Source organism: Paramisgurnus dabryanus, chromosome 1 (assembly GCF_030506205.2).
Source record: "Paramisgurnus dabryanus chromosome 1, PD_genome_1.1, whole genome shotgun sequence".
NCBI lineage: Eukaryota > Metazoa > Chordata > Actinopteri > Cypriniformes > Cobitidae > Paramisgurnus > Paramisgurnus dabryanus.
In genome coordinates this window covers 17,057,643-17,085,183 of record NC_133337.1, presented here as the reverse complement: position 1 = coordinate 17,085,183, position 27,541 = coordinate 17,057,643, and the positions used below count along the sequence as shown (strand labels likewise).

At 36.2% G+C, this 27,541-nt stretch overlaps 2 protein-coding genes across 2 annotated transcripts; one reads left to right on the top strand and one right to left on the bottom strand.

The window, feature by feature from the left end:
* Nucleotides 1-1,015: 1,015 nt before the first annotated feature.
* creld2 (cysteine-rich with EGF-like domains 2) lies at nt 1,016-18,595 on the bottom strand. Its single transcript, XM_065263449.2, has 10 exons — nt 18,285-18,595; nt 15,507-15,589; nt 14,899-15,009; nt 14,664-14,755; nt 10,777-10,953; nt 6,549-6,647; nt 5,500-5,583; nt 5,308-5,403; nt 3,442-3,582; nt 1,016-2,817 (listed from the first exon to the last, which is right to left on the bottom strand). The coding sequence occupies exons 1-10, from the start codon at nt 18,411-18,413 to the stop codon at nt 2,738-2,740; spliced, it is 1,092 nt and encodes a 363-aa protein (XP_065119521.1). The 5' UTR covers nt 18,414-18,595; the 3' UTR covers nt 1,016-2,737.
* Nucleotides 18,596-20,810: 2,215 nt separating this feature from the next.
* Nucleotides 20,811-27,498, top strand: alg12 (ALG12 alpha-1,6-mannosyltransferase). Its single transcript, XM_065263469.2, has 9 exons — nt 20,811-20,995; nt 23,490-23,622; nt 24,009-24,182; nt 24,606-24,800; nt 25,358-25,462; nt 26,005-26,227; nt 26,368-26,537; nt 26,620-26,695; nt 26,768-27,498. Exons 1-9 carry the CDS (start codon nt 20,834-20,836, stop codon nt 26,988-26,990), a joined length of 1,461 nt encoding a protein of 486 aa, XP_065119541.1. The 5' UTR covers nt 20,811-20,833; the 3' UTR covers nt 26,991-27,498.
* Nucleotides 27,499-27,541: the final 43 nt, after the last annotated feature.

Here is a 27,541-nt window from a genome sequence, read left to right as displayed (position 1 = left end):
ATGAAATAGGTTCCCTTTAAATCTCTCAGGTTGAATTTTGTGGATCCAGTTTATGCGTGTTTTTGTCCACAAAAAAGTTTGGAAACTCATACAGAGTTGAACTTTGAGGAGTCCTCACATAACGGGACACATGTTAAGCGTAACTACTGTCTTCCACCTGTTGATATTTAAACTTTCTGGAAGCCATTACTCTAATGGTTAACTATATAAGGCTAAATATACACTTAAGTTATAAATCACTGTCAAATAAATCGTATGAAAGCATGTTGGTGCCAGTACACTCAGCTATGAAATGCATTATCTGGAAGTAAAGATGCTAGCTGAGATTCTTCCGGAAATACGTCAGGAGAGTTTGTGCATAGAGTGTATTAAGAAAAAATGCTTTCCTGCCAATGATGAGTTTTTTCGGCAATCCGTATGTCCGCTTTTATCCACCAGGTGGCAGTCTTACCTTATTTCTATCAAAAGTCCTTCACAAAAATGCCATTATTTCAACTTTGTTCTTAAATTTTTTAAGAAACATGATAAAAAGAGAACAAAGAAAGGTAGGATGAAATGTTTTTTTGTTTGTTGTTTTTTTTAAAGCAAAGGGTCTGTTCTTTTATTTTATATAATGTATGTTTATATATTTAAAGAAGAAAATTTTCTGAAAGGCATGACTTTGGTGAAATTCATAAAAAAGCTGGCGCTGGCTGGCAACTTTTTTTAAAAAGCGCTGGAGGGGAAGGAGTTAATTTCTCTGTGTACAGGCTTATACCATTTGAACGTTGTGACTGAAACTTTGTATTACCAGCACATCTTGTGGCCTTTGCTGTATTTTCAACTCTAAATTGATTTGTGTCAGCTAAATGAATAAATGTAAATTTACATCGCAGACAACACTAAAGCAAATATATACAGATTTATTCTGCCCACTTACCATGATTCACTTTGCAGAGGTTTCAAAACAATTCTACATGCATTCTGTATATGCAGGCAGTATTTTTCTTATGCAAAGATGTTAGTTTATGTGGCTGTTCATATTTAAGTTTAAAACACATGAAACCTCAATAAAAATTGAAAAATGTAAAAGACTCTAAAAGTAGTTCTGCTGAAAGTAAATATGAGTGCATATACAGTATTCATAAATACTCTTTTTCTGAAAGTAGTTTAATAATACCACAATGGAGATAGTACTGGCTGTATTGGAGACAATCAATCAAAGACAGGGTGTATATATTTACACTTTCTGATGTTTCAAATTAACAACAGTATGTTCCCGAACTACAGAACTGTCTTCAGTTCAAACAACTATTTGCAGAAGAAGTCTGAAAATTAATAATACTAATTCATATTAAAGGGGACAGAGAATGAAAAACCATTTTGACCTTGTCTTTGTTGAATAATGGTAGTCTACCCACATTCACAAACATACAAAAAGTGCTAGACATGCTAAACATCTCAGTCTCATAGAAATTCCTCTTTTAGAAATGTCAGCCAGAAAACGGCCCAATCTGAAAAACTGATGCTTATGACATCACAGGCATCTCACTGCCCCTCCACTTTAAAATGATTGACTACATTTTTTGAGTGGCAGCAAAGTCAGCCAATCAATAATGAGATTGCAAGTTAAGCCAGCAGGGGGAGCCAAATAGGTGCAAAACCACTTGTTTAAAATCCCCCACCCTGATAGAGCTATCTGAGAGAGGTTTTTAGGAAGAGCTTCTAATGCATTACAGACCCAAACAAAAAAATTGTCTACATGTCACATCACAGAACAAGGATAAATGCCCCGTTCAAGCATTCTATGTCACCTTTAATTTATATAGCACTTTTCTGCAGCACCCAAACCCTCTACATATGAAGTCTGGGGGGTCTTCTCAACCACCACCAATGTGCACCATTATAGCAAATTGACTATATTAACAAATAAGCAATGTCATGCCTTTTTCTTTATCACAATACTTATGACAGACACCTGTAACCACTGAAACAGAAACTAAAGGAAATGTGATGCCAATGTTATCCCTAGAGGGCTGAGTGTTTTATGTCCTTTTTATAGTTATAAATACAGGGTATTCAGAAAGTATTCAGACCTTGTTCAGTTTTGTTATGTTGCAACTTGATAATACAATCATTTAAATGTTCTCATTTTTTTCTCATTACTCAGTACCCCATGATGACAAAGTGAAAACAGAATTTTAGAAATGTCTGTAAATTAAAAAAACTGTAAACTGTAAAACTCTGAAATATCAGAGTTCCATAAGTAATCATACCCCAAGCTTTGCACACCTGGACTGGGGTATTTTCTGCCATTAATTGAATAGTAGCAACATAACACAATTGGACACAGTGCATTCAGAAAGACCCCCTTCACTTTATGTAAAACAAAACTATGCAGGTAAATGTTTACTGTCAGTAACAGTCTGCATAGCAACATTTAAAATGTTAAGAGTACTTATTTAGTTTGAATTTATTTTTCTTTATTAAAAAACACACATACACAAAAACACACATCCAAGCCCAGCATTTAAGTCACTTGGTCACTGAGAAGTGGAGTTTATGTTCTGCAGAAGCATGCTGTTCATGTTCAACATGTTCCACAAAGAGTGGTGAAGTTTGCCAAGCATGTACTGTAAGTGCCACTTAGTCTTGAATGTTTCAGATAGACAACAGATCTTCAGAGGAAGATACTCAGGATCCTAAAAGTTGATATGGCCCCCCCGGTGATTGTTTTCTGCATTTTATTCATGTGGAGTTAAAGATCTTCATGTTTTTCTGGTGAATTATTATCTTGGGAATCTTCAGAATTAATTGTAAGCACGTCCTGATTCTCTTCTGATGACAAAAAGATAGTGATATAAGTGACAATACATATTTGCATAATATAATACAATACAATAATATACATGACAGAATGGCAAGCTCCCATTCAACTGATATTACTCCAAATATGATCTTCCTGTCTGGTATATACATGATGAATGACAAATTTGAATGATAAAACAATGGTTTAATTATTTTGAATCAAGACAGTTTTTCTTTGATCTCTGGGCAAAACCTCTCCGACCAACACATAACATATGGCATTCCAAAAAGGCATGTTGTCTTGATGCATGAAGGTGATGTTTGATCCCCTCATGTTTACATTTTCTTCTCATGAATTATCCTTTCATGATCACAAATTTAGTTCATCCCCTTTTTATTACCTATAGCCCAGGTCACAGAAAATAAGCATTTACACATAAGCCACTGAGATGCAAGCTTACTGTCTAAGTCATCTAGTTGTACAGTAGTAGCTTTTTATAGCTCATTCTTCACATATGATATATGGTGGACAATTCATGTTATGGCTCAGAGTTTGAAAGCTTTCTATCTAGGAATCTAGCAGAGACAATTTCAAAACTCAAGCAAGGCGTCACAGCAAAACATTACAATTGATAACGTTACATCCAAACTTACCTTGTGTTTGCTGTATGACACAGATACCATCCTGCTCTTGAAAACCACTGGTACACTGGCACATGAAGCTTCCTTCGGTGTTAACACACTCCTGATGTTCTTTAGTACATACTGCTTCTGACTGCTCACACTCATTTACATCTGCAAGAACAAGAGAAAGTTCTGACTTACTGTACATGTATTCACATAGCCAAAAAAAGCTCTGGTTACTGCCGAAAACGTTATAGAAAAAGATTAGTGGACGCTCTGGAATCCTCTCAAGCAAAGGACCTCTATTGGTTTCTGCCTTCCGATTGGTTGCCTCAAACCGCGTCATAGCTCATTACCATAAAGTTGATCTGATTTCAACTCTCCTCGACGCTCATGCCATCCAAGACGTGCCGCTGCTTCACTGAAAATGAATGACTTCTGGACACTTTGACGCTCTTGCCGGCAGTGTTATGAACGCAGAGTTAACATCTGGTTAACTGCAGTTTGTTGTGATCAAAAACCACCCCATTCAATATGATACAACCATAAAAAGATTTGTAAACGATACTTGTGTCATATGATGGACAGTGACATTAAAATCCAGGGCTGGAAAGGGCAGAAATTCACTGTGGGGACTGTAGTTTGGGGGGGGGGGGGGGTTAGATAACTTCTTAGGGGCGATTCGCATTTTGCATCTTTTGTGTGTGCAAATATGTATTTTGAATGTAGACGCATGGCAAGCACGCTCAAATCGAGAGTGACGTGGACACGGTGCGATAAGGTCTTTTTTTCCAGGTGCCACAGACAGTTTAAAATACTTCCAACTTTTCAGAATACACTTAATGTGACTGAAAGTGAGAAAATTAACTTGCATAACAGCAGAGGTTATTATAACCAAAGTCTTTATGACTTGCTGTAATATGTTAATAACTTATAAGACTGTATAGGTTGTTTTCACATATATTGGTGCGCACCGTGGTGCGGCCTCGGAGCGCACCAAAATACATTGTATCATTTTTCAGTTAGTGCGGTCCGTGTTCACATATATATATTTTTTACTTTACTCGAAATGCCGCACCGTACACCATGTGACAACGGGCAGCGCTGTCATTGGTCTCTGACAGCTCTTACCGTCTCATGACCACCCCCACGTTTCCACGACAACCAGCTTGACAGAGAGAGCGCAGCTATCAAGATGTGGAGATAAACGATGCACGTCTTTGTGAAGTTTCTTTGCTTTAACGCGAAATTGCGTAGCTGTTCTATTAAAGCCTTTCTCACGGAGCCGTTTGCTAAAAAGCCCGTAATGTCACTATTTGTGTGTGGAGGACAGCTATGCATTTATAAAATCATCAGCTCAAATGTAAAGGAGACAGCGAATCTCTATGCAACGGACCAGGATTGGCTTGTTTGTTGTTAACCCACAATATAACACCAGGCTCACGTCACAACGAAAGCCCAGTTGCTCAAACATGTGGAGAACTTCCTGTATTTGGTTCGGCCCGAGGTCCAGCAGTGTTCACACCACAGGTGGGTCGCCCCAGAGTTCGGCAACAGCCGCTCCGAGACCACCTGTTTAGAGCGGTCTCGGAGCGGTCGTTTAGTGCGCACCCGAGTGCGGCTGTTGTGTTCACACTGACCCAAACGCACCGTACTCGGAGCGACACGTCATTTGGGCCGACCTAAACAGTGTATATGTGAAAACACACTTGTCTGCAAATGTATTTCAGTTGCGTGGTACATACATGACAGTCTGAAATTGCTCACTCATTTTTGTTCACTTATTCCTCATATATTGTACTCAAATGTCTTTCGCTATATAGAGAGATGGTGAAAGAGTAAATGAGTAAGTGGTTTCAGACAGCAAATGTTTTTGGGCATGAAGGTAATTCATACCTGTGCAAGTGCCTTCCTCATCCTTATAGCCATCAGCACATGTGAGGCAGTTATCGGCACCGGATCCTTTACAACCAGAGCACCTTGTATTACATGCTAGGAAAAGTAACATAAACAGGTATCAATAGAAGTGTTCTGTACAATGTACATCATTTTGTGGAAATTTTTATTTATTATTTTACTTTAACCAACCTTTACATAAAAAAGAACCGTCTGTGTTTAGGCAGTACTGATCGTCTTTACATGGCAGTGGATCTTTGGAACATTCATCAATGTCTGTCATATTTTAATTTGGAAAATAAAGAGAAATAGTATAAATACAGGTAAACATGAAAATGGACAGGATTTAAAGTTACAGGTCAGATTATACATCTAAAAATGTACAAAACTTGTGGTCAAACCCAGTAAGACTTTTTAAGTCATGCAAAATTTGCATTTTTGTTGAAAAAACAAAACAAGAAATATGTTTCTTAAGTAACTCTGCATTATCTGTATAGTTGCACTATTTCATGTCTCATTCTAGCAAAATAACCACTAATTAGTTTTGGGGATCACCTTGTTGGGTTACATAGATATATACACTAGATGTCGCCTGGGGGTTCTAAGCATGCTTCAAAACCGCCGCCATCTTGGAACAGCGGTCTTGTCATAGGAAGTACCAAGGTAAAGCTGCTATCTCCGCCTGTACTTTGAATTCATGAATGATACCGGACTTTTGTGCTGCATATAGATTTTAGGCCTACTAGCACTATGCATTATAGTTAGAAAAAATAGATTTTTATAATATCAAAACTTTAATTTTTTTCTGGACTCAATGCTAAATACATAACTGACTGTTAAATGAACCAAAAGAAAACCAAGAAAATTGCATTCATTACGATTTATGGTGATTTTATTTCCGTTACACCATTGCCTACAATGAAGCTGATGCGGGGCTCCTCTGTTTCAAGATGGCGGCTCTGTTTGACGCATTCGGTCCAATGAATTGCTGTAGCCAAGGGCGACATGTCATCTAGTGTAAATATCTATGGTTGGGTTAATTAATTGACTGGAAGTTATATTATCTAGCTTTATTAACAATAACAAAATATTTTAAAGCACAAGGTAACTATTTAAATTAAAGTTATATTCATTACCATGACTTTACAGGCTTAAATTACACAATTAAAAAATTCACTGGTCTAGATTTTTCATGACTACACTCTAAAAATGGTTGGGTTATTTGGGAACCCTGTTCTTACCAACACATGCTCCTTCCTGGTCTTTCTCCCAACCCTTCATACAATCTTTACAATCCCGATTGGTTCCTCCAGAGCAGCCAACACAAGACTCATGACACTCTACATAATCAATCAGAAAAAGTCTATGGTTTTACATATAACTGCAAAGAAATGTATACCTCCCAGATGACCCCCCGAATAAACAAATAAATACATACATAAACAAATAAACAAATACATAAACATATACAAAAGCACATACAAACATACAGTCATACACTGTACCGCAAAACCAGTTGTAAGTTTTTTTTTTAAAAAATTGAGATTTGTAGATTATCTGAAAGCTAGGTAAAAACTTTCTATGAATATATTCTTTGTCAGGATAGGACATTTTTTGACCAAGAAACAACAATTTGAAAGTTTGGAATCTGATGATGAAAAAATCTAAATGTTGAGAAAATCCCATTTGAAGGACAAAGTTCAAATGAAGTTTCTAGAAACGCATCTTACTAATGAAAAGGTTTGTGCTCTCTACTGGCTTACCGCTGAAATAAATGCTGAATGAATGGGCTTATATATAAAAACCAAACTTGAAAAAGAAATCCCCAGAACGGGTAGCAACAATCGCAAGTTTGATACATTTACGATAGAAAATGTACAAAATATCTTTATGGAACATATTTATTCATTCATTTTATTCTTATTCGTTCATTTAGCTGACGCTTTTATCCAAAGCGACTTACAATTGCTGTACGCCTCTGGAGCAACTAGGGGTTAAGTGTCTTGCTCAAGGACACAAGGGTGTGTCACAGTGGATTCGAACCCGGGTCTCTTATCCACTGCGCCATCACCACCCCTACATATTTACTTATGATTTGAAATGAAATGTTTTTTTGGCTATTTCTGCAAATATACCCGTGCAACTTACGACTGGTTTTGTGGTCCATGGTCACATACAGTATATTATGCAGAATATTGAATCAATTCTAAATTCATAGGGTGTAGCAGGGCACAACATAAAACAGGATTAAATGTAACAGTTTTAGCTGATTGTGCTTTATAGTCCTTTGCCGGCATGAAAGTAAATTTGTTTATCACATTTTGTCACCAAATATAACCTTATATTATTTTAATCACTAGCTGCATTTACATGGACAATTGTAATAGGTTGTTTAAATGTTCAACCCAAATAAAAAGCTTCATGTAAATGCCGAAATAAAAAGAGCCAAACCGATTCAAAATCTAATCGGTTTATACCTTTTGTTATTCGCTTAAAAAGGACATATAAACACTTGATCAGACATCTTAAACACTGAAACTGGGACGCCCTGCGTGTGTGCAATCTTCTTCTTTTTAATGGCAGTTGGCAGAGACTAGGCATGGGCCGATTACCGGTTTCAAGGTATACCGAGGTTTAAAACAGTCAAGGTTTCAAAACCACTAAAATGTTCTGTGATACCGTCTCTAAGGTATGAGCTGTGATTATACAAAATTCATTAAATCATGAAGTCATGTGATTGATTTGATGTTTACATTTAATATATATTACGAAAATATTATATATGTTTTGAAAGCATATTATAATTTAAAGGCTTTATTGTACCTGGCATTTGAAAGTAACACATTTTAGTGTTGCAATGGCAATACCGCAACACCGTGAAACCGTGGTATTTTTGCTAAAGGTTATCATACCGCCAGAATCTTATACCGGCCCATGCCTAGCAGAGACCCACTTAATGGTGCATTTCCAACACCTACTTGAGTGTGGAGCATATGCAATGACTTAAAATTGGCGTAATGACGTATGATGCAAAGAATGCAAGCTTTTGTTGAAGTGACTGTCTTGTCATTCTTCCATTTTCCTAATCTCCTTCCAATTCTCTGTAAAGTGATACAAGACCGATCTCGCGGACGGTTTCTGCAGAACAGCGTGAAGTCAAACACCCTTTTGGGCACAAGTGATTGGGTGTTTTTGCTTCTGCTTGATAATCAGTGCTTTAGAGTGATATGCGCCTGGCCCAAAGTTAACTTTTGGTCTGGTCTGTGCTTGTTTATTGATCTGGCTAGGGACTACACGGACCTCTAGAACAAATACCTTGTGGAAAACAGGAAGTAAAGTGCTCTCATTGAAATGTTACGTCTGTTTTTTAATTCTGAATTATTTGGTGCACGAAGACACACAGCCCTATCACATGATATTGATGAGTTGATCTGTGGCGTGTGCAGGTCAGACATTTACCCAACCCTGCTGCACGCATTTGAAGGTTTTTACAAAGGAAGATGAAGGTGAGTGGTCGCACAATTGACGTTTCTACGTTTCTCCGCAGGACCGCACTCGATCCCATTTCTGCAAGCCGGCCAGGGTGTGATTAACCAAACTGTGCCCGGGCATAGTACACAGTGATCACACTAGTCAAATAAACAAGGCTTTGGGGTCAAACGCGCGGGGCACGGTTTTGATAATGTGAGTGCGCACCTTACTTCCTGTTTTCTTCAAAACAAATATAATCCTAATGATGAAAGTGTGCCCAGGTTTGGATCGCTCAAAGTACAGTTTGAGTGCGCGCTTCTGGGGGAGTAGGGAGGGGGGAGAAATCACACTGGGGCACAGTTTGGTTGGGTTAGCCCTAATGTGAGAGTGCCCTTAGTTAATGTATTAGCTAACATGAACTAACAATGAACAGTACTTCTACAGCATTAAATAATCTTACTTCATGTTAATATTAGCATTTACGAATACATTTTTTCAAATCAAAATTTTAACCGTTTTTTTAAAGGTATATTTTTTTGGCCAGTTTTTGCCGTTATTTAACAGTGAGTTTACAAGAGGACAAGAAAGTACAGAGAGGAGAGATATGGGTATGGGATCGGCAAATGACCACGAGCCGGGAATCTAACTCGGGTCGCTGAAAGTGCAAAAGCATCACATGTCGGAGCGTTGCACACTACACCATCGGCTCGGACAAAAGTTGTATCTGTTAACATTAGTTAATGCACCATTAACTAACATGGTGAACTGTATTGGCATTAACAACCATTAACATAAACTAAAATGGTACCACAAGCTGACCTTTTCCTTTCTGTATTATGCGGTGAGTACGTCACAGTTTTTGTCAGTGGCAAATTAATATTTGTGTGTTTTCTCTTAGTTTGGCATAGATAAATGCAATTTGGACACTTCATGGGAAAAATATTTGTGTTAATGTTTAAATGTTGTTTGGAAGGCACAGCACACCGATTTAGTTTTAAAATGTCCCTGTTTGGTCAGTCAATAGTTGACACATTTCATGGGGAAAGTGTATAATATTAGTTTTAATGTTATGAGTTTGGACTGAACAATGAACTTCTGTTTTATGCCTGAGAACCTTTTGTAAAATAAATGATTTATCAAGCTACTTTTTTATCAATAAATGTCTTTGCATCTATTATCTCCAACTATCTATATTATAGTATATTATATTTGTATTTTTGCCTAAAATTGCTTAATTTTATCATCAACTCCTAGCTAATTTTATCTAAAATAGATTTTTTTACACAGCAGGGTTAGTTAGCTAGTGGTCGACTGATATGGGTTTTTAAACTGTCAATGCCGATATTAAGAAATCAAAGGCCTGATTGGCCTACATGAACAAATGCAATTATAGTAAATGAGAAACATACAAATCCTTACATTATTATAATATAATATAATATAATATATATATTATTATATTTTTGGTTTTGAGACTATGGCAGGACAAAGACTGTGGCAGGTCACCATAGTCGAAGTAATAAAATGCAATTAAATTCAGTTCTAATTTATTTATTTATATATAAATATTATATAAAACACCAGCAAGCACAAAATTGTTTGTGGGGTACTGCGTGGGGTCAAGCATACCCATCTTCTTTAGGAACAAAATGCTAATGCACCAACGTGATCAAATCGAAATATTTATTGGCAATAATAAAACGTCTAAATATTAGCAGATCTGCCTCTGCAATGTATCGGTCAAGCACTATTTGAACCACATTCCCTCTGTCTATTACAATTAACTCCACCCTTGGGGTAAGTTGTAACATTTGCACTTCTGTCACTTTTGGTGTAACAGTTCAAGTAGGTAGGAACAAACTTCAAGTGTTCATTTGTAGCAGAGATTTCATGTTGCTTTTATAAAAACATGTTTTATGTTATGCCCACGCTCCCCTACTAGTAGCAAATGATCTACACTTCAGTCAGCATGGATAGAACAGCATTACATTAGTTTACCTTTGCACAGGGAGAAGGTATCATTTCTCAGGTCACTAAAATATCCATCGCTGCAGTCCAAACAAAACTCTCCTTCATATCCTTTATCACAACTGCACTTCCCATTTCCATCCCTTGTTCCATCTCCATCACATTTTCCATTACCATGACATGGTTTTTCCAATCCCCCAATGCAGGCTTGGATAAAAACAAAATAATGGTTTGTTATTTCATTTCATGGTTTTTTTTTTTAAATTAAATTTCCCTAACAACACTTAAAAGCAGAGGGGATAAACTACAGCCTGTCAGACACCTTTATCTGCACTGTGTGGCAGTTTTTATATTTATTAGGGCCCGAACACATAGTTGGTGCAAATCATTTTTCCTAAAGATTATTAGGGACGACCAAGCACCAAGGATATTTTCCGTATGTTTTTTCACTATTATTATTTGTTTTTCATTTTCTCCTTTAGAGAACTTGCACATCTTTGTGGCAAAGTATTAAATGCAAAGGATTTTTGGTATCGCTAACATATTGACACAGCAATGCATTAAAGAAGCATTAAAAATATGATAAAGGAAGTGGCCTATATATTTTGTGTGCATCATATGATTTACTTCAAAATGGACACACTTGTTTGAGGGTGTTTTCACCTGGTATTAAGATGCGTTTTGGTCTATCAGATCACAATTGGACAACGTGTGAAACATTTTGAGCTGTCCACTTTCAACAATCTTCAAAGGTATCCATTTGACCGGATTGCTTTTGTGGTGTAGATGCGCATGTAGTTGAATGTGTTTGAGCAGCCTCTAAAGATAACCTACTCTCTGCCTATTGATCTAATGTAATATACCAAACACAAGGTTTTTACATCGGACATGATTAGCACAAACATAATGACATAATATTATCTCCCGTCCATTTAGACTCGTAAATTCTCACGCTTACATTAAATAAAGCAGAGGGACTCGCCCACAGACCATGCGCTCAGTCATCAGGACAGAAGCGGTCGAAAGAGTTAAAGCACCATTTGTAAACGTAAATGTGTCGCTCTCATCCACCAGTGATCTGATCAACCAAAATGCATCTTAATACCAGGTATAAACAGCTCCTTTGGCTTTCTGAACTAATTATTTATATATATATATAGGAGTATATATATAGTAGTAGATTAGGAGTAGATTTAATCTGATTAATCACAAGTTAATCTCACATTTTTCTATTATAAATACCTTAATTTAACACTTTTTTAGTCATATATAGATGCTTCATGCAAAGGTATGTTTATTATTAGTTGTAATCTGACAAAACATGAAAGAACTACACCAGTTTGAAGTTGATATAGTCAGCAAAGTTACAAAGAATTTTTTTTAAGGTTCAAAAACAATATCACTGCATCCATACCTTAAAATCACTGGTAAAACTAATAGATATGGCACACACAAAATCAAAAACAATATCAATGCATGTTAAACTTTTTTCTTTCTTTTATTGGTTTGATTGACATTGGAACAGACATCTTTAAGATCTACTGTAATGCATACAAGGCTCTAAGATATGTTAGACATCAGATATTTTCCTTAACAGTTAACCATTCACATAGATTATATCTGCGTAAATTCTTGTCAAAACAGATATTTTTAAAACTGTAATTCTGTGTATGTGTGTGTATTTACAAGATTTATAAATTGAAATATAAAAAAATATAAATAGTATTTATTTTGTAATTTCCACTCAAAACAGGACACGCACGGGTCGATCAAAGAAGTTGAGTCCTTCTGCTGTGCATCAGGGGCAGAAGCTGGCTTTAAAAACAGGTGCATGAGTGCTGCCAACATTGCTTTACAAATTGCAGAAGCAGAATGTCAGATTGTCATTGCTCAGACCATATGCAGCACACTGCAACAATTCGGTTTGAATGTCACCACACATGTAGGACAACTTCTGAGCTAATCAAGTTTATGTTTAAGTTTTGTTTCATCAAACCATAGGACATGGTTCCAGTAATTCATGCTCTTGAACAATTTGTCTCCAGCAAAGTGTTTGTTTGCATTCTTGAAGTTTTGAAAGGCTCATGATGTGGCACATTATACAAGTCTTTGTTTCCTCAGGTGTCAATCACAGATTATTTAGAAACTTTCACGTTCCTCACATATGGCCTAAGCAAAAAGTGTCCTAGAAACTCTAAATCAATGTATTGTTTTACATAAATAAGTAGGTAGGATGATTTTCACATCATTTTGAAAAAAAAAAACTTTAGACTACTACAGTATACCTAGTTTTGAAAAGTTCTTTGAAAACATGTTTTAATTGTATCAGTTATAAAAATTTCGCTTTTTCAAAAACCACACATAAACATTTTTCCTCTCACAAATACTAACATGTACATACATGTTTCTGACATAATATTGTAGCCCAGTTTGTGCTGAACACCCTTGAGTGTTAAAGTCAGAGATACTTCAGAAGAAAAACATTTCTTGTACCAGCGTAAGCTTTACTGAGGTCATCACGCATAAACTTTTTCAGACCCCTTTACTGTACATCTTTTATGATTGACGGAGACTGAGATACTTCCATGAAGCAATGCCACATTATTTTTGCGCAGCTAGTTTGTGCTCAATAGTGCTCAGTGAAACTATTTAAAATAATGAAATTTAACGTTTCATATTTGAAATTATGCGAATAAAAGTAACTTTACTGATACTAATATCCAGTAAGTAAACAGTTAAATGTTTACACTAGATTTAGGAAAAAGTAGCATACCGTTGATTTTTTGCTTTACAAAAACAAGTATGGTAAAGATGCTGTTAGACAAGTTTATCCATAAACAAGCAATTATCTGTATTAATTTATAATAAATATACAGCCACAGAAAAATTAAGAGACCACTCCAGTTTTGCCTTTGAACATCTTTTTTATATGATGTATACATTTCAATTTACATCAAGATGTGCCTATGCTGTACCTCAAAAACTACTGCTTGTTGCCCTGACGATGAACTGGAATACAGTGCGAGGGCTATATCCCCTGCGAACAACTTATTATTTTTATGCCTCTTTGCACTCATTTTTGAAGCACATATCATGCCTGAAAAGTCTGTAAAGTTGTAAAGTCAGAAACCAGGCTTGGGTGTAGTCACAAAACTGAATAGCTCTGCCTTATCCAGGCAATGTCTGGGACGAAGCTTGGATCTAGACAGGACTTGGTATAATTATTGTTCCCATCATGAAGAGTCAGGATTACCAAGTTTTGTTTGACTCCACCCAACAGGAAATCGGCACAAAATTTATTTCTTATTATCAGTAATTTTAAGGTATGGTAGTGGTGATTTTGTTTTTGAACCTTCAAAAATCTTAAACTTTCCCTTCATGACTCGATTAACTTCAAACAAGTGTAGGGCTGTTATTTTTTTGTCAGATTCCAACAATTTATACATCATAAAGGTTTTTAATAGAGAATGTGAAAATAACTTTTTGTTGAAAATATACTCATTGCACCACAATTTGCCAGGATGGGTCATATTTTAAAAAACTAACAGTGTTTTTGACCCTGTATGCATTTAAACCTGTCAGGGACCTCTAAAACAATAATAGGAAACTTTAAAATACCATATGATGCCCACTTTAAAATTTGCTGAACAATCATTACTTCGTATATTAGGGGTGAAATCAAATAAATTATCATCTTAAAAAACATTTTTCATAAATTTTTACCGGCCAGTCATGACCAAAACAATGTTATTCCCAGATAACACCTGGTAGGTAATATGCACGGCATTGTGGTACACATTATCTAAATACTGCACAATTTAGGAATTGTAGAAGGGCATCTGATACTATAAGCAAATGTTACCGTTTCTAATTGTAATATGCTATACCGGCGAAGATAAAGATCTGAATTGACTTACTGTTGCAGTCGGGACCAAATGAGCCTTTAGGGCAACACACTTTAACAGTGTCTATACAAAACCACTTAAACAGATCTGGGTGTCTTGCTTTCCTGCATCCAAAATGCAAATAAATAAATAAGAGCAACAAGATTTATTCGACTAAATCTATGCATTCATTTTCTTAAATATTATAAAAGGAAAAAGTGGAAAATTAAGTCTTTTGCAACATAAATTGTCCATGTGTGATCCTGACCTCTTGAACCACCAGGTCTCAAAATGTTCTTCATGTTCTTCTACCATGTGGTTGCACTCAAAACTGCCGCTGTCACATAAGCCCTCTAGTATCTCCATGAGCCGAATCTCACTAAAGATAGCATACATTTGAATGATCATTAGCAGAGACAGTCAATGGCAAAATTGGGGATTATTTGCTGTCATTAAAAAAAAAACAAAAAAAACATGAACACCATGATTTCTTTAAGTGTTTATGTCACTGTCCATCTATCCCCCCAAATCTGTAAACCTACGGGAACACTGTCACATATGCAATGTGTGAAACAAACCGGACATAGAAGTTATGAGTCTGAACCTACCAAATGTAGCACCCAAGTTATGTTACTTTTCAACATTATATATCTATGGTAAAGAGGAGAGGTGGGGAATAATTTGTATATTCATTGATCTACATATCCTAAATGAGGCAAGGATGAAGAGTTACCTTCAAGCAGTTTTAAAGCATTAAGAAATTTCTGTCACAGGACAAACTTTTTAACATATGCTATTATGATGCTCAAAGATATGATTAAGTTGTTAAAATGATCGACTAGAGGAATATAAGTTTTTAATTTTTATTATTCTTACCTTGATTCATATTTAGAGAGTTTGCGTTCTTCCCATGCTGTGTTTCCACCACCAAAATTTTGCTTTGCTGTTTTTTCCAATCCCTGAAAGAAAAATTAGAGGTTAACCTAAACATGTCTTACTATAAATTAACAGGGCCCAGTTTTTTTTTTATTTGGCTCAAACTGATCTGGATCTGGAAATCCTACATTTGCTATCCATGATCACCTGGTCATCTTTTTTTTATGCCAGTTTTTTAAAGGAACGTTGGATTGGATCACTGTGCTCTAAATACCAAATTTCTGAATTACCAAATCTTGTTTACCAGAGTATAAATGTAACCAACAGTGTAGCCTACTGGCTTAGCACAGAACAACAGAGGCAAAATACCGGTTGCCACAACAGCCATTGTTTGTTTTAATTTTAAGAAACAGAAACACTATAATAAACAGAAAAAAATTTACATTCCTTATTTTGTTAGAATGTTAAAGGAACAGTATGTAGGATTGTGGCCAAAACTGGTATTGCAATCACAAGACGTGTGGCTAAAACTGGTACTGCAATCACACAGCTGGTGGCCAATATACCAAACGACAACATAAACATCAGTTGAGGGCTGCAACTCCACTTTTTAAATGAGAATATCCTGGCCGGACAGCTGTTGTGAGTGATATAAAAATTTGAAATGAAAATGATTTCTTAATGTCTAGTGACATTTTAGGGCCATTTAATGATTAATTGATATAAATTTCTTACATACTGTTCCTTTAAATAACAAAACAATGCTGTCCAAGTCAAAAATCATTTACATGACAGATACCAGCTCTTTCCATCTCTGCCTTTAGGAGATGTATCTTCATCTGCACTTTTTTCCTGCTGCAGCTGGGTAAGCATGATTTTTTCTTTACCCAGTTTACAAATTTGTACTTCTGCTCTTTCGGTTTCCTGTTTTAGAAGCAACTCACAGCTGTCACCACCCAGGGTTTGTACCTGAGGAACGTTTGCGTTTTATTGTAGTAATGTCTTGGACTGTCTACATTACATCCAATGGGGATCGATCTTCCTCCTCAATCACTGTAGTCAACTCCAGGACAAACATTTCCTCTGCAGAAGAATTGCATTCATATGAAGTCCTAGTCTCTGTAATTGTGGCCTCTCCATCTGCTTCTAGGTCTTCAATGCCATGCGGAGCCTTTGATTTTTCTCCTCCTATGATATCAAGGAGCATATTAGTGAAATCACCCCTCTTATGTGGCTTGTTACTTGTTTGGGGGTTCTTGGCTTCAGTAAGGTCTTTCGTTGCCTTGGCCCTTAGGTTCTTCCATTGCAAAATAACTTGCTTTTTGGCCAGACCTCATGGCATTGACATGATTGGTTATGTCCTTCCAAATGTTGCATTTTCCTCTTTTGGACACTTCTCCAGCCTTTGCAGAGTTGAAACCTCCTACTATTGGCCCAACACTCTCCAGCAGTAATCAGGTTTCTGCCACAGTGAAATTAGGCCCTTTTGAGTCCACGGTACCAACTGAGTAGCCGACACGGAGTATTGTGGTAAAGGCTATGTCAGTAGCACTGGGCAGTCTGATCAATTAATTTGTTTTCTTTCCCAAGGATGACCAGACAGCTCAGAATAAGCCTAGCACTATTGTACTAATGTGCATTTACAACCACCTTGTAAAGGGGGAGGCACAGCATCAACTTTCAACTTGTGGGCAACGCCAACCTTAAAATAACCAACTGTGTTTTGAAATGGCCAGGGTCTGTTCATGATGCATGCATTGTAATAGAGAGTGCACTATACAGAGAGCTTCAATCCCTCAGAACCAATGGCATAGTATTGGGAGACAGCACACATAAACTCTCACCATGGCTTCCAGTTGCAAACACACCTGAGCTGGCAGCTTCAACTGCTCACATTGCAAAACAAGATGTGCCATTCAATGCTTAAATGGAGTCCTGAAGAGACAGTTTGCGTGTCTTAACTATGTTTATATTCAACATTTAAACTAGTTTTTCCTCAAAACAAGACATTTTTGCAATGAATTTTAAGCGATGTGATTTTAATGAAGTAGTACATTTTTGGTGACATACTAACCACTGTTTTAACCAACAAATCCTGCAATTAATAATGATGCATTTATCATATTTACCAAATAAAAAACCATCAGTATATCACCAAGAGCAGGATAAAAAGACAAATACGGCAAACCGAAACTACCTAATAGCATGAGTATGTCTGTTGCATAATGCAATATTTTATTCTCTGGGTAAAATAATTAAATGTGTATTATTTCTTAATGCCATTCCAGCATCTATGGCTATTCATGGCAAAAAACAGCTTAACACATACAAAAATTTGGAAAATGACTATTTATTTTCTCCAAATAATCCCTAATTGAAGTACACATTAACAAATGTGTTTTTTTTTTTTCATTTTAATGACAAAATGAAATACAAAAGTGAGCAAGGGACAAATAGATGTTGGTAGTTAATTGTACACATTTTAAATATGAATAGCCTTTGGAAACTTTTCAAATAACATATGTCAAATAGCACATTGTAATAATGCTGACCCCTAAATGTTTGCTAGTGAAGTTTTAGTGTATCAAGATACTATCAACTTAGTTATCCATAAGAAGATACAACATATCATGGTTTTGGAATTTAATTCAAATTATGACATTCTGATAACTAGGAGAGTTTTAACTAACAGTTAACTCTTGTGTTAATGTCCTTGTTTGGTTAGGTTTTATTAGATAAAAAAGAAAGACAGGTAGAAACATACAAAGAAATACATACCTTATCAAAATTGTCTGTAATTTGTCTGCATGTTGAGCATAACGTTTTAGAGTCCTTTGTACAGACAGATCCAAGTGGTAACACCAAAATAAAACAGTACAACTGCCAAACACGATATAAACATGCCATGCTTCTAATACTAAATGGTCTTAACTGTTACTCGTGTCCGAGGAGAAAATGCCTTCTGTGAGTTGCAAAAGGTGGGTAAGATGTCCCTGCTACATCAAAATCTAATATCTGACATAATAACCGACTCGTTATGCACATTGGTACAGTTGTAGCTAACATGCCGGCTTTTCAACAGTAACACAAATTCGGATTTCCGCGTCAGCCCCTTGATACGATTGTGTCTTTCTATGATTGGTCAAGTGTTCCTGTCAATCATTTTTTACCCAATTAACCGAGGCCACGTGAGGTACAGTCAAGGAAATATTTAAAGAGAGAATTTATTGGATGAGTTGCGGGCATGTCAGAGTTCTACACTGTGTTTATGAAACAAACCAGATAAGAATAAAGGGTGAAAGTGGCGCACCGTTTCACATAAATAGGTTATGAAAAGTACAAAGCTGATATTTCAGTATAATATTCATTTTAGTTGTTTGGTGCAGTACCTGTATGAGGAAAACAATGATTCACGTGCTCTTTTCGTTGGTATCGGACATACTGTAGTCTGTCAAGTATGGAAAGCCAAATATTTCTTTAGAGATAACCTTTATTTAAAATAATCAGTGACAACAACAGTGACATACAAAGCTCGTCACAACATGTAGCCCTTCATATATGTGGCTTGTCATTTCAAAATATTTGTTCGTAAACTTATGTGCATCATGTGATGTCAAAATACGAGCCTGCTGCAGACACGTCTAAAGGGGTTGTTCTATATAAAACAAGTAAATTGGCATGAACTCTGACTGCATGTTTATTGAAAATAGCCGTTAATTGTAAAAGCTGTGTATTTGTCATCTTCCACATTCACCGGCTTAAGATGATTTGACTTTAAAAAAACTATGCGGTCATTTCAGTCTTGTAGGTGTTCAGCCTTGTAAGTTAAATGCATTTTAATAAAACGTAGCAATAATAAAACATGGAAATTGGGCCAGAGGACATTTGCACTCAGAATTTAAAATATAAATTCTTAGAGAATGCATTCATTACCAATTAATTGAACCATCTCTTTATATTTTCAGAAAAATCATCAGGCATCAGAAAAATATCAGTCTATACTTATGTTTTTTTATTTAGGGAAACATGCATGCGTTATAAATGTGACATAAAGTTCTTGGGAGACAATACACTTTGTATAAATTCTGTGAATTTACATGCATAAAGCAGCATGCTTGCGGATTCACAACCAAAAGAAGTCTGAATGTGAAACCGCATTTTTTTTTAAAGGTGTAGCGGAGGATTTTCTTGAGTTTTAGAAAAGAACCGCCTTCCCCACTTAAAAAAAAAACACTTCTGATTGACAACTAGGAGGACCAATAGTCTTGATGATCCACCCGGAAAAAGAAAATCCTCCGCAATACCTTTAAATTAGCTTTATTTTATATTTATTTGTGAATTTTTTAAAATGTATAATAAAGGTGCAAAATGTAATAATCAAAAATCTAAAAATATGTCAATATTTATTTATTTTTGTTAGAAAGTTCTGAATACAGTTCTAATTAAAATTTTGACCTTTAACATTGCATTTTAAAAATACAACATCCATTTATATTTTTTTTCTTGTAATGCTTAAAAAGGAAAAATGAATGGACCCAAAAGTGCACGGACCCAGATTGTACACAGATCCATTTTCTCATTTCTGCATATTTCATTTCAGATTGGACACCTTTGTTGGCTGTTTCCTCATTACATTCAACAGTCTTATTGTAGGTGATGAGGGGCAGGCCTAAACTTTGTGCTCACCCCTGTTTGACACCACTAGAGTCTTATTAATAAAGCGTGCATACGCACAAAACGGGGCTGGAAAAACGTGCGTAAGCCAGTTCCGACGCAAATGTTGTGATCTATAAAAAAAAAATCTTCTCGGGAGAATGGGCTTGCAGGGTGGGATCTGAGGATGATTTATGTAAGCACACTTGCAGGTGATCTGTGATTTATAAAGGGAACATTGCTTTGTTTTATAAGTTTTAATATTTTTTGGCGTATGCCATTTTTGGCTTTTGTGGGTACGTAGACTTTTGGTAAGGATCCTACGCAGTTTTATAAATGAAACCCATGGTCTAAATGGTAACATTTTAAGTCATGTCTAAACCAATATTTGTCTTTGTGGTCTTCCATACAAATCAAATCTGCGTGCGTGTGCGAAAAACTGAATTAGCCAGAACATAATTAGCAAAAGAATATAGACATCTACAAATGAATAACCACTGTCTGTGATAAACATTTATAACCATTTATAAAACACAGAGAAGTTAAAAGAGAACTTCCTGGACCATACGTCCCGCCTACTGCGTTACTCGTTTATGTCTATTGCCTTTCACTCCAGACACTCTTTCTGTTTTTTTCCCTCAGTGCTGTGAGCATGCGCCTGAGTGAGCTTGTGTATGATGTCTCGGGGAAGAGTATTAAATGAGCGTCTGCTCTTGATTTTAATAGTATGTGTTGTTTTTGTACATTTATGTGCGTGTCCTTACACCAAAGTTGAGGAAAGCTTTAACTTGCAAGCTATCCATGATCTTTTATACCACCGATCTGCTTTCGAAAAGGTAAGGACATAAAAACATTGATGATTTTTGTGCATAACTTTGAGTGCGTTCAATGTTTTTGTTCCTAAAAATGTTGCGTATTTTTGAAGATTACATTTACTGTTTGGTACACTTGTGGAAGCATTTCATCACTTAAAGCACTGTGATTGTATCTGCCCCAACAGAGTACATTAAAAGTTACGTGTGGTGGCACTGTAAAGTAGGAAAGCTGTCAATACTATGGTACTTTCATGTGTCATACGACGTAATGTACCAAATTATTTGCGTAGTACTTGGAAACTACTTCCAAAATACCACCACAACTGGTTAAACACAAATTAGTACTACTTGTTAGTATGGTGGTATCAAAACTTTACTGTGGTACTAATTACTACATTACTAAATAACCCTTACGAAAATTAACCATGCTTTTTTGTGGTAAAAGGCTAAAAGCATAGTAACCATGGTTTTTCGTGTATTGATTACATTGACAATAGTATAAAATACTTAAATTGCGATCATTAATACAAGTGTTTGGTCCTAACTGAACTGAAATTTCGATGAACTTGTAAGAACAATAGAGTACATTAATCAGTCAGATTCTGAATTGAGAATATGGCTCTTAATGTTTAGGGCATAGCAGGTCCCTGTACAAACCATCTAGCTTGCTACCCCAGTGTTGTGCACGCCACATTTTCAGATCAAACTGGCAAAACGTGTGATAAGAGAATCCACCTCGCCATCCCCATAATATGTCAGCTCTTCTCTGGGGTGGGGAAGAGTGGAAGGGTCAAAAACTTTGAAACAAGAGAGAGGCTTTTCAGACAGATTGTGTCTGTGCCCTCACCTCTTGGCTTTTTGCTAGCAGAGTTTCACAGTAGTAAATGCTGCCATCCTCTTTCACTATGTACTTTGTGTCCAAGGTTTTCTGGTATTCTCCTGGTTTTGTTTTCAGACTGAGTAAGCGTGATGTGGTGCTCTCAACTAACTGATTTTTTCGTTTGATGTTTAATTTGTCATACTATAAATCAGTACTGCACTTAGATGGTGCTGTAGTTCAACATAAAATGCAAAACACATTTTTCAGTCTTCATCTCCTGCATCACCCCCTTTGCTTTGGCAGCATCCTCTGACTTATTTTCACTTCCTCCTGCCATATTCTCCATATGAACAACAGTGGGAGTGTAATTTTTCAACAGTCTGCTTGGAAGCCACCGTGTGCTCTTCAGGCCACTGAAATGGACCATTTTCTCATTCAGCAGTTCATATTTTTTGAACACACGGTTCAAGTAAGGAATCTTATTGGGGATATAATGTTTCCAGCCGTGTTGAAAACACATTCTGATGGTGTACTGGTAGTGCAGATTGATAATTTTAATTTTGATAATAAAGAGTGACCAAGAGAGAAGATCTTGCCTCATTGACTCGCCCCAAGCCAGCGGGTCAACACTGATATCAGTTGCCTTCCCTTGCAAGTAGTGCACTAACTGGCCATTTGCGTTCACAGGAACTTGAAGACTTGTACTTTATATTTTTCATAGTATGTGTTGTGTACACCACTGCAGGTCACACTTCACTACCACGATGGCGTTGCACCACCGTGTTGGTCATGACAACCGTCATTATTTTATTTTTTTCTTTATCATGGAGAGGATAATGCAATCATCTACCATTGTTATCTTATATGAACGTCCAGGATTTTTTTTTCTCAGAATGTACCATATTGTTGATCTGGCATCTACTAATGTTACTCCTGTCTGACTGATGGATTTGATGTGTTTTTAAAACCTACCTATGGTCTGTATCACTTGCATGAAGACATCCCGAGCCACAGCTTCCAAATGCAAATGCCACAGTTACACAAATCTATCTTGTTTTATGAGGAAATTATTTAACAAATAGACAATACTTAACATAAAATAGCATTTTAAGTCAACTTACTGTACCATTGCTTTTGAACTTTTTAAAAAGGGGGAGTTACATAATAAACAGCTGTAATTCCTAAACTCTTCATCCAATTTAGATGTGATACCCTCTGAGAGCTGAAAGTGTGTACTTTAAGCCAATATGCATTATATGACTCTAACTGAATGCATTTTGGTAAACAACTAAAATAACACAAAATGTCCCTCTGTTCCAATACGTATGGAGGGCACGGTATATGACTTCCTGTCTTTTGAATGGGGGCTGTGATTCTGTAGCTCCAGTAAGCATATCCATCCATTATAAAAGCAATCTCTAAGACTAATGTATGAAACAATAGGCTTGTGTAAGAAAATAAGAAAATGTGATATTTCAAACTTTAAACCTTGACTAGGTGTTGACTTATCAGTTGATAGACGAATTTAATTATATATTTAATTGAATACAGAATATTATTTAATATAACTCTGATTGTGTTCAGCTGAAGAGAGGAAGTCATATAGTCCTGGGATGGCATGAGGGTGAGTGAATGATGAGTTTTCGTTTTGTGGTGATCCATTTCATTAACTCATTGTATTTCCTCTTTTAACAGTATGATCATTATGAGTTCCCCGGTGTTGTTCCACGCACATTTCTTGGACCTTTGTTCATATCTGCACTGAGTGCACCAATGACATGTGTGCTCTCCTTCTTTCAAGCACCAAAATTTTACACTCAGATCCTTGGTATGTCTTACACTAATTTAACTATAGTTTAAAATCTAATAGGGCTGTGCGATTATCATGCGCGTGTCATCAGTAAAGCCGGTTCCGTGATTAGAAGTAAATCCCCATCAGCTGCTTTCAGATGGAGCGGCATTTATTACACAGACCCATAGTTCACCGAGAAGCTAGGCAAAATCGGGTTCATAATCGAGGAAAGTCGATTCCGATTATCTATGCGATTTTTGCCTAGCTTCTTGGTGAACTACGGGTCTGTGTTATAAATGCCTCTCCATCTGAAAGCAGCTGATGATAATCGCAGTCGATTTTTTGCACAGCCCTAAAATCTAATAGTTTAATATATTTATTCACAATGCAATTACATAATAGCTGCCCAATGTGTTCCACAGTGCGGGGAGTTCTTGGAATATGTGTAATCCTGGCTTTGAGGCAGATGCAAAGTGAGGTCAAGAAGCAGTTTGGGTCTATGGTGGCCAGTTTGTTCTGCTTTATCTGCGCCTCACAGTTCCATCTGATGTTTTACAGCACCAGAACACTCCCTAATGTGTTCGCTCTGCCTATAGGTATGGACTGTTTCAAGGTGACACAACAAGAATCAAGTTAAAGTGTGCATTAAAACCAAAATTTGGTGACAGTTTTGCTCATAAAGTTAATTTTCTGACTTTGCTAGATAACAGATATCAAACAAACTTCAAGTATTTTTACAATTGTTTATTGTTTAGATAGTTATGTTTTTATTGATTACCACAGACAAATTCTATGACTTGACTTGTTAGGAAAATCATCATGGTTTGGTTTGTCCCATAGACCTCTAAATCTGAAAGATTCCTATAATATAGTTTGTTTTTGCTATGCTTGTGTTCTGTATATTTTTGACAATATAGTTTACTTCAGTTATGTTAATTTATTGGGAAGTTTAAAATGCACCTTTACATTTAAAAATTATAGTATACAAAGGATTCTTCAAACTGTGTTTCATTGTCTAGTTCTGCTGGCATTCACATCCTGGATGGCTCAAAGGCATGGCCCATTCATCTGGCTCTCCGCTTTGGTCATTATTGTTTTCCGCTTTGAACTCTGTCTCCTCCTCGGGCTGATGTTGTTGATGTCTCTTCTAAGCCGGAAACTCCATTTTCTACCGCTACTTTACAATGCCATACCTGCTGGCATTTTATCTTTGGGTCAGTGATGCACAAATGTCTAATTGTTAAAAATATTTAACTTTAAAGGGGACATATCATGAAACGGGTCAACGGGTCTTCTATCAAACTAGAAAATGTGAAAAAGATCAACCCAGCAACTAACCATTCTCTGCAAACATGTGAAAAAATAGGTCATTGAAATTTGGCTCCCCTTGTGATGTCAGAAGGGGATATTACTGACCTTAATCGGTACTCTTCAACCACGACACTGCCATTTAGGGCAGAGATCAGCTCATTTGCATTTAAAAGGACACATCCAAAACAGCACATTTTTGCTTACACCTACAAAGTGGCAATTTTAACATGCTATAATAACTTATCTATATGATATTTTGACCTAAAACTTCACATATGTACTCTGGGGAAACCAAAAATGTATTTGACAACTTAAAAAAAGTTTTGTGAAATGTCCCCTTTAAACAAATGTTAGGTGTTATGTTAAGCTGTTATATTTAGCCTTTGCATCCTCCTAGCCGTTCTGAAATGGATAAAGATAAAACCTGAGACACTGAAGTATGTTTGCTGTTTTCTTGTAGGTCTCACTGTCATGGTTGATACAATTTTTTGGAATAAGCTACTCTGGCCTGAGGGTCAGGTACTCTGGTACAACACCATCTTGAATAAAAGCTCCAACTGGGGAATATCCTTTTACAAAATGCTTTAGGTATAATTAAATGGTTTAGGTACAATTAAATGAATAACTCATTAAAATTTGGAGCCAAACTTTAGCTTTATATGAGAAACAAAGTAAGTTGAAATTTCCTAAAAATCTTGACATCCTGTTTTTTTGTGGAGTGTTTATGAGAGAAGTAGTTATGATTTCTCCACAAATATGACGAATCCAGTTCTAACTCTGTAATCTAGTCCTAACAATTAACAGTTTACTAGATATCATGAATTATATATTATGTAGAGCATATGTCCTTATAGACCACTTTTAAAATACTTGAATGTGCTTTTACAGTACATTCTTTTTGAAGAATGAAAGCTGTAGCTTGTTTTCATTGTTGCTCTAGCAAAAGCGCAGTGTATATTTGTTTTTTATTCCACACTAGAGGGTCATAGTAGTTTATTTGAATATCTATCTTAACATTGTAATACTGACAAGACAAATCTTGACAAGAAACACATTGTGGAGAAATGCTTATTCCCCATCTTTCCTTAACTTTCCCTGTGCCTCAAACCTCACCGTTTCTGTGGTACTTCTACTCCGCACTGCCTCGAGCTCTTGGAGGCACAATACTGTTTATCCCGCTTGGCCTATTGGACAGACGGACAAGAACGCTGTTCATTCCAGCTGTGGGCTTCATTCTGCTGTATTCTCTTCTACCTCACAAGGAGCTACGCTTCATCATCTACACCATTCCTGTGTTTAACATTATTGCTGCTCGTGGCTGCACTTTCATGTACGTTTACCACATTTTATATTTTTTATCATTTCTATATGCTTTCCTTAAAAATAAATCAGTCAAAATTGACCAATCCTTTTAGAAGCAGAGGATTTAAACTTGTAACTGGTTTTACTTTCACTTCTGTTTTGTTACAGTTTGAACAGTTACCACAAGTCACGATTATATAAAATTGCCTCCATAGTGGTGATAGGACATTTGCTGTTAAATGGAGTATACACAAGTATTTCTCTGTATGTTTCCCATCACAACTATCCTGGAGGAAAAGCAATGCAGGAGCTTCATAGAATAATGCCAGCATCAGCAAGTATGTTGACTTGATTGATTATTGTATTGTTGGTATTAATTAAAACGGCAAAAAAATGTAATTGCTGAAATTTATTACACAGATGTGTCATTACACATTGATGTACTTGCGGCACAAACAGGAGTCTCACGTTTTCTGGAATTTAATAGAAACTGGAGGTGAGTGAATCAATTTATTAATTATCTTAATATAATATTAGTTTCTTTTCTAATTGTTTTTACATTTCCTAGGTATGACAAGAGGGAGGATTTGACTCTTGAAGATCCACTTATAAAAACCTATTCGCATCTTTTACTTGAAGCAAATGCAACCAAGATATTGTTGCTCAAAGACTCTCACAAACCTTTGGCCTTTATTCCAGGATACCAAAGCCTTACATTTAAGTTGTCCCAGTTTCCACCTTTACGTATAAATCTAATCAAGACGCTTGTGCTTCTAAGACTCACTCATTAAAAAAAAAATTAATGAATGTTTGGACTTTATTAAATTACAGTAATGTTCCATTGCCCATAATGTAGAAGACCAAAACATGGACCAGTAAACATTATCCAAACTCTTGTTTCAAATTTGTGTTACAAGAGGGAATTTATGAGTTTCTCTTGTTCCTGTTTGTTGTCATAGTCACTCAAAATTGTGCACAGTGTCAAGTACAAATGGTTTGTCGCCTATTTATTGTGGCTTGTCTGTAAAGTTGTGCAATGATATGGTCATTTGCTTGCCAAAGGGCATTAAACGTTATTACTATGGCTCACAGTGATGCCAACAGCAAGAATTCATTGCATTTTTTTTTACTTCTATTTCACACATAAATCACATTCACACTTTTAAGTGTGTCTACATACCATACTAAAACATTTATTTTACAATTTTAAAACAAAACATACTTAGCAGTAAGCAAACCAAGTATGTCAACGATAACTGTATTTCCATAAATGTTTTAATAAATAGTCCCTCCCCCATTTTGTCAGAACTGTATTTACTTAACTAATTCAGATTATGGTAAA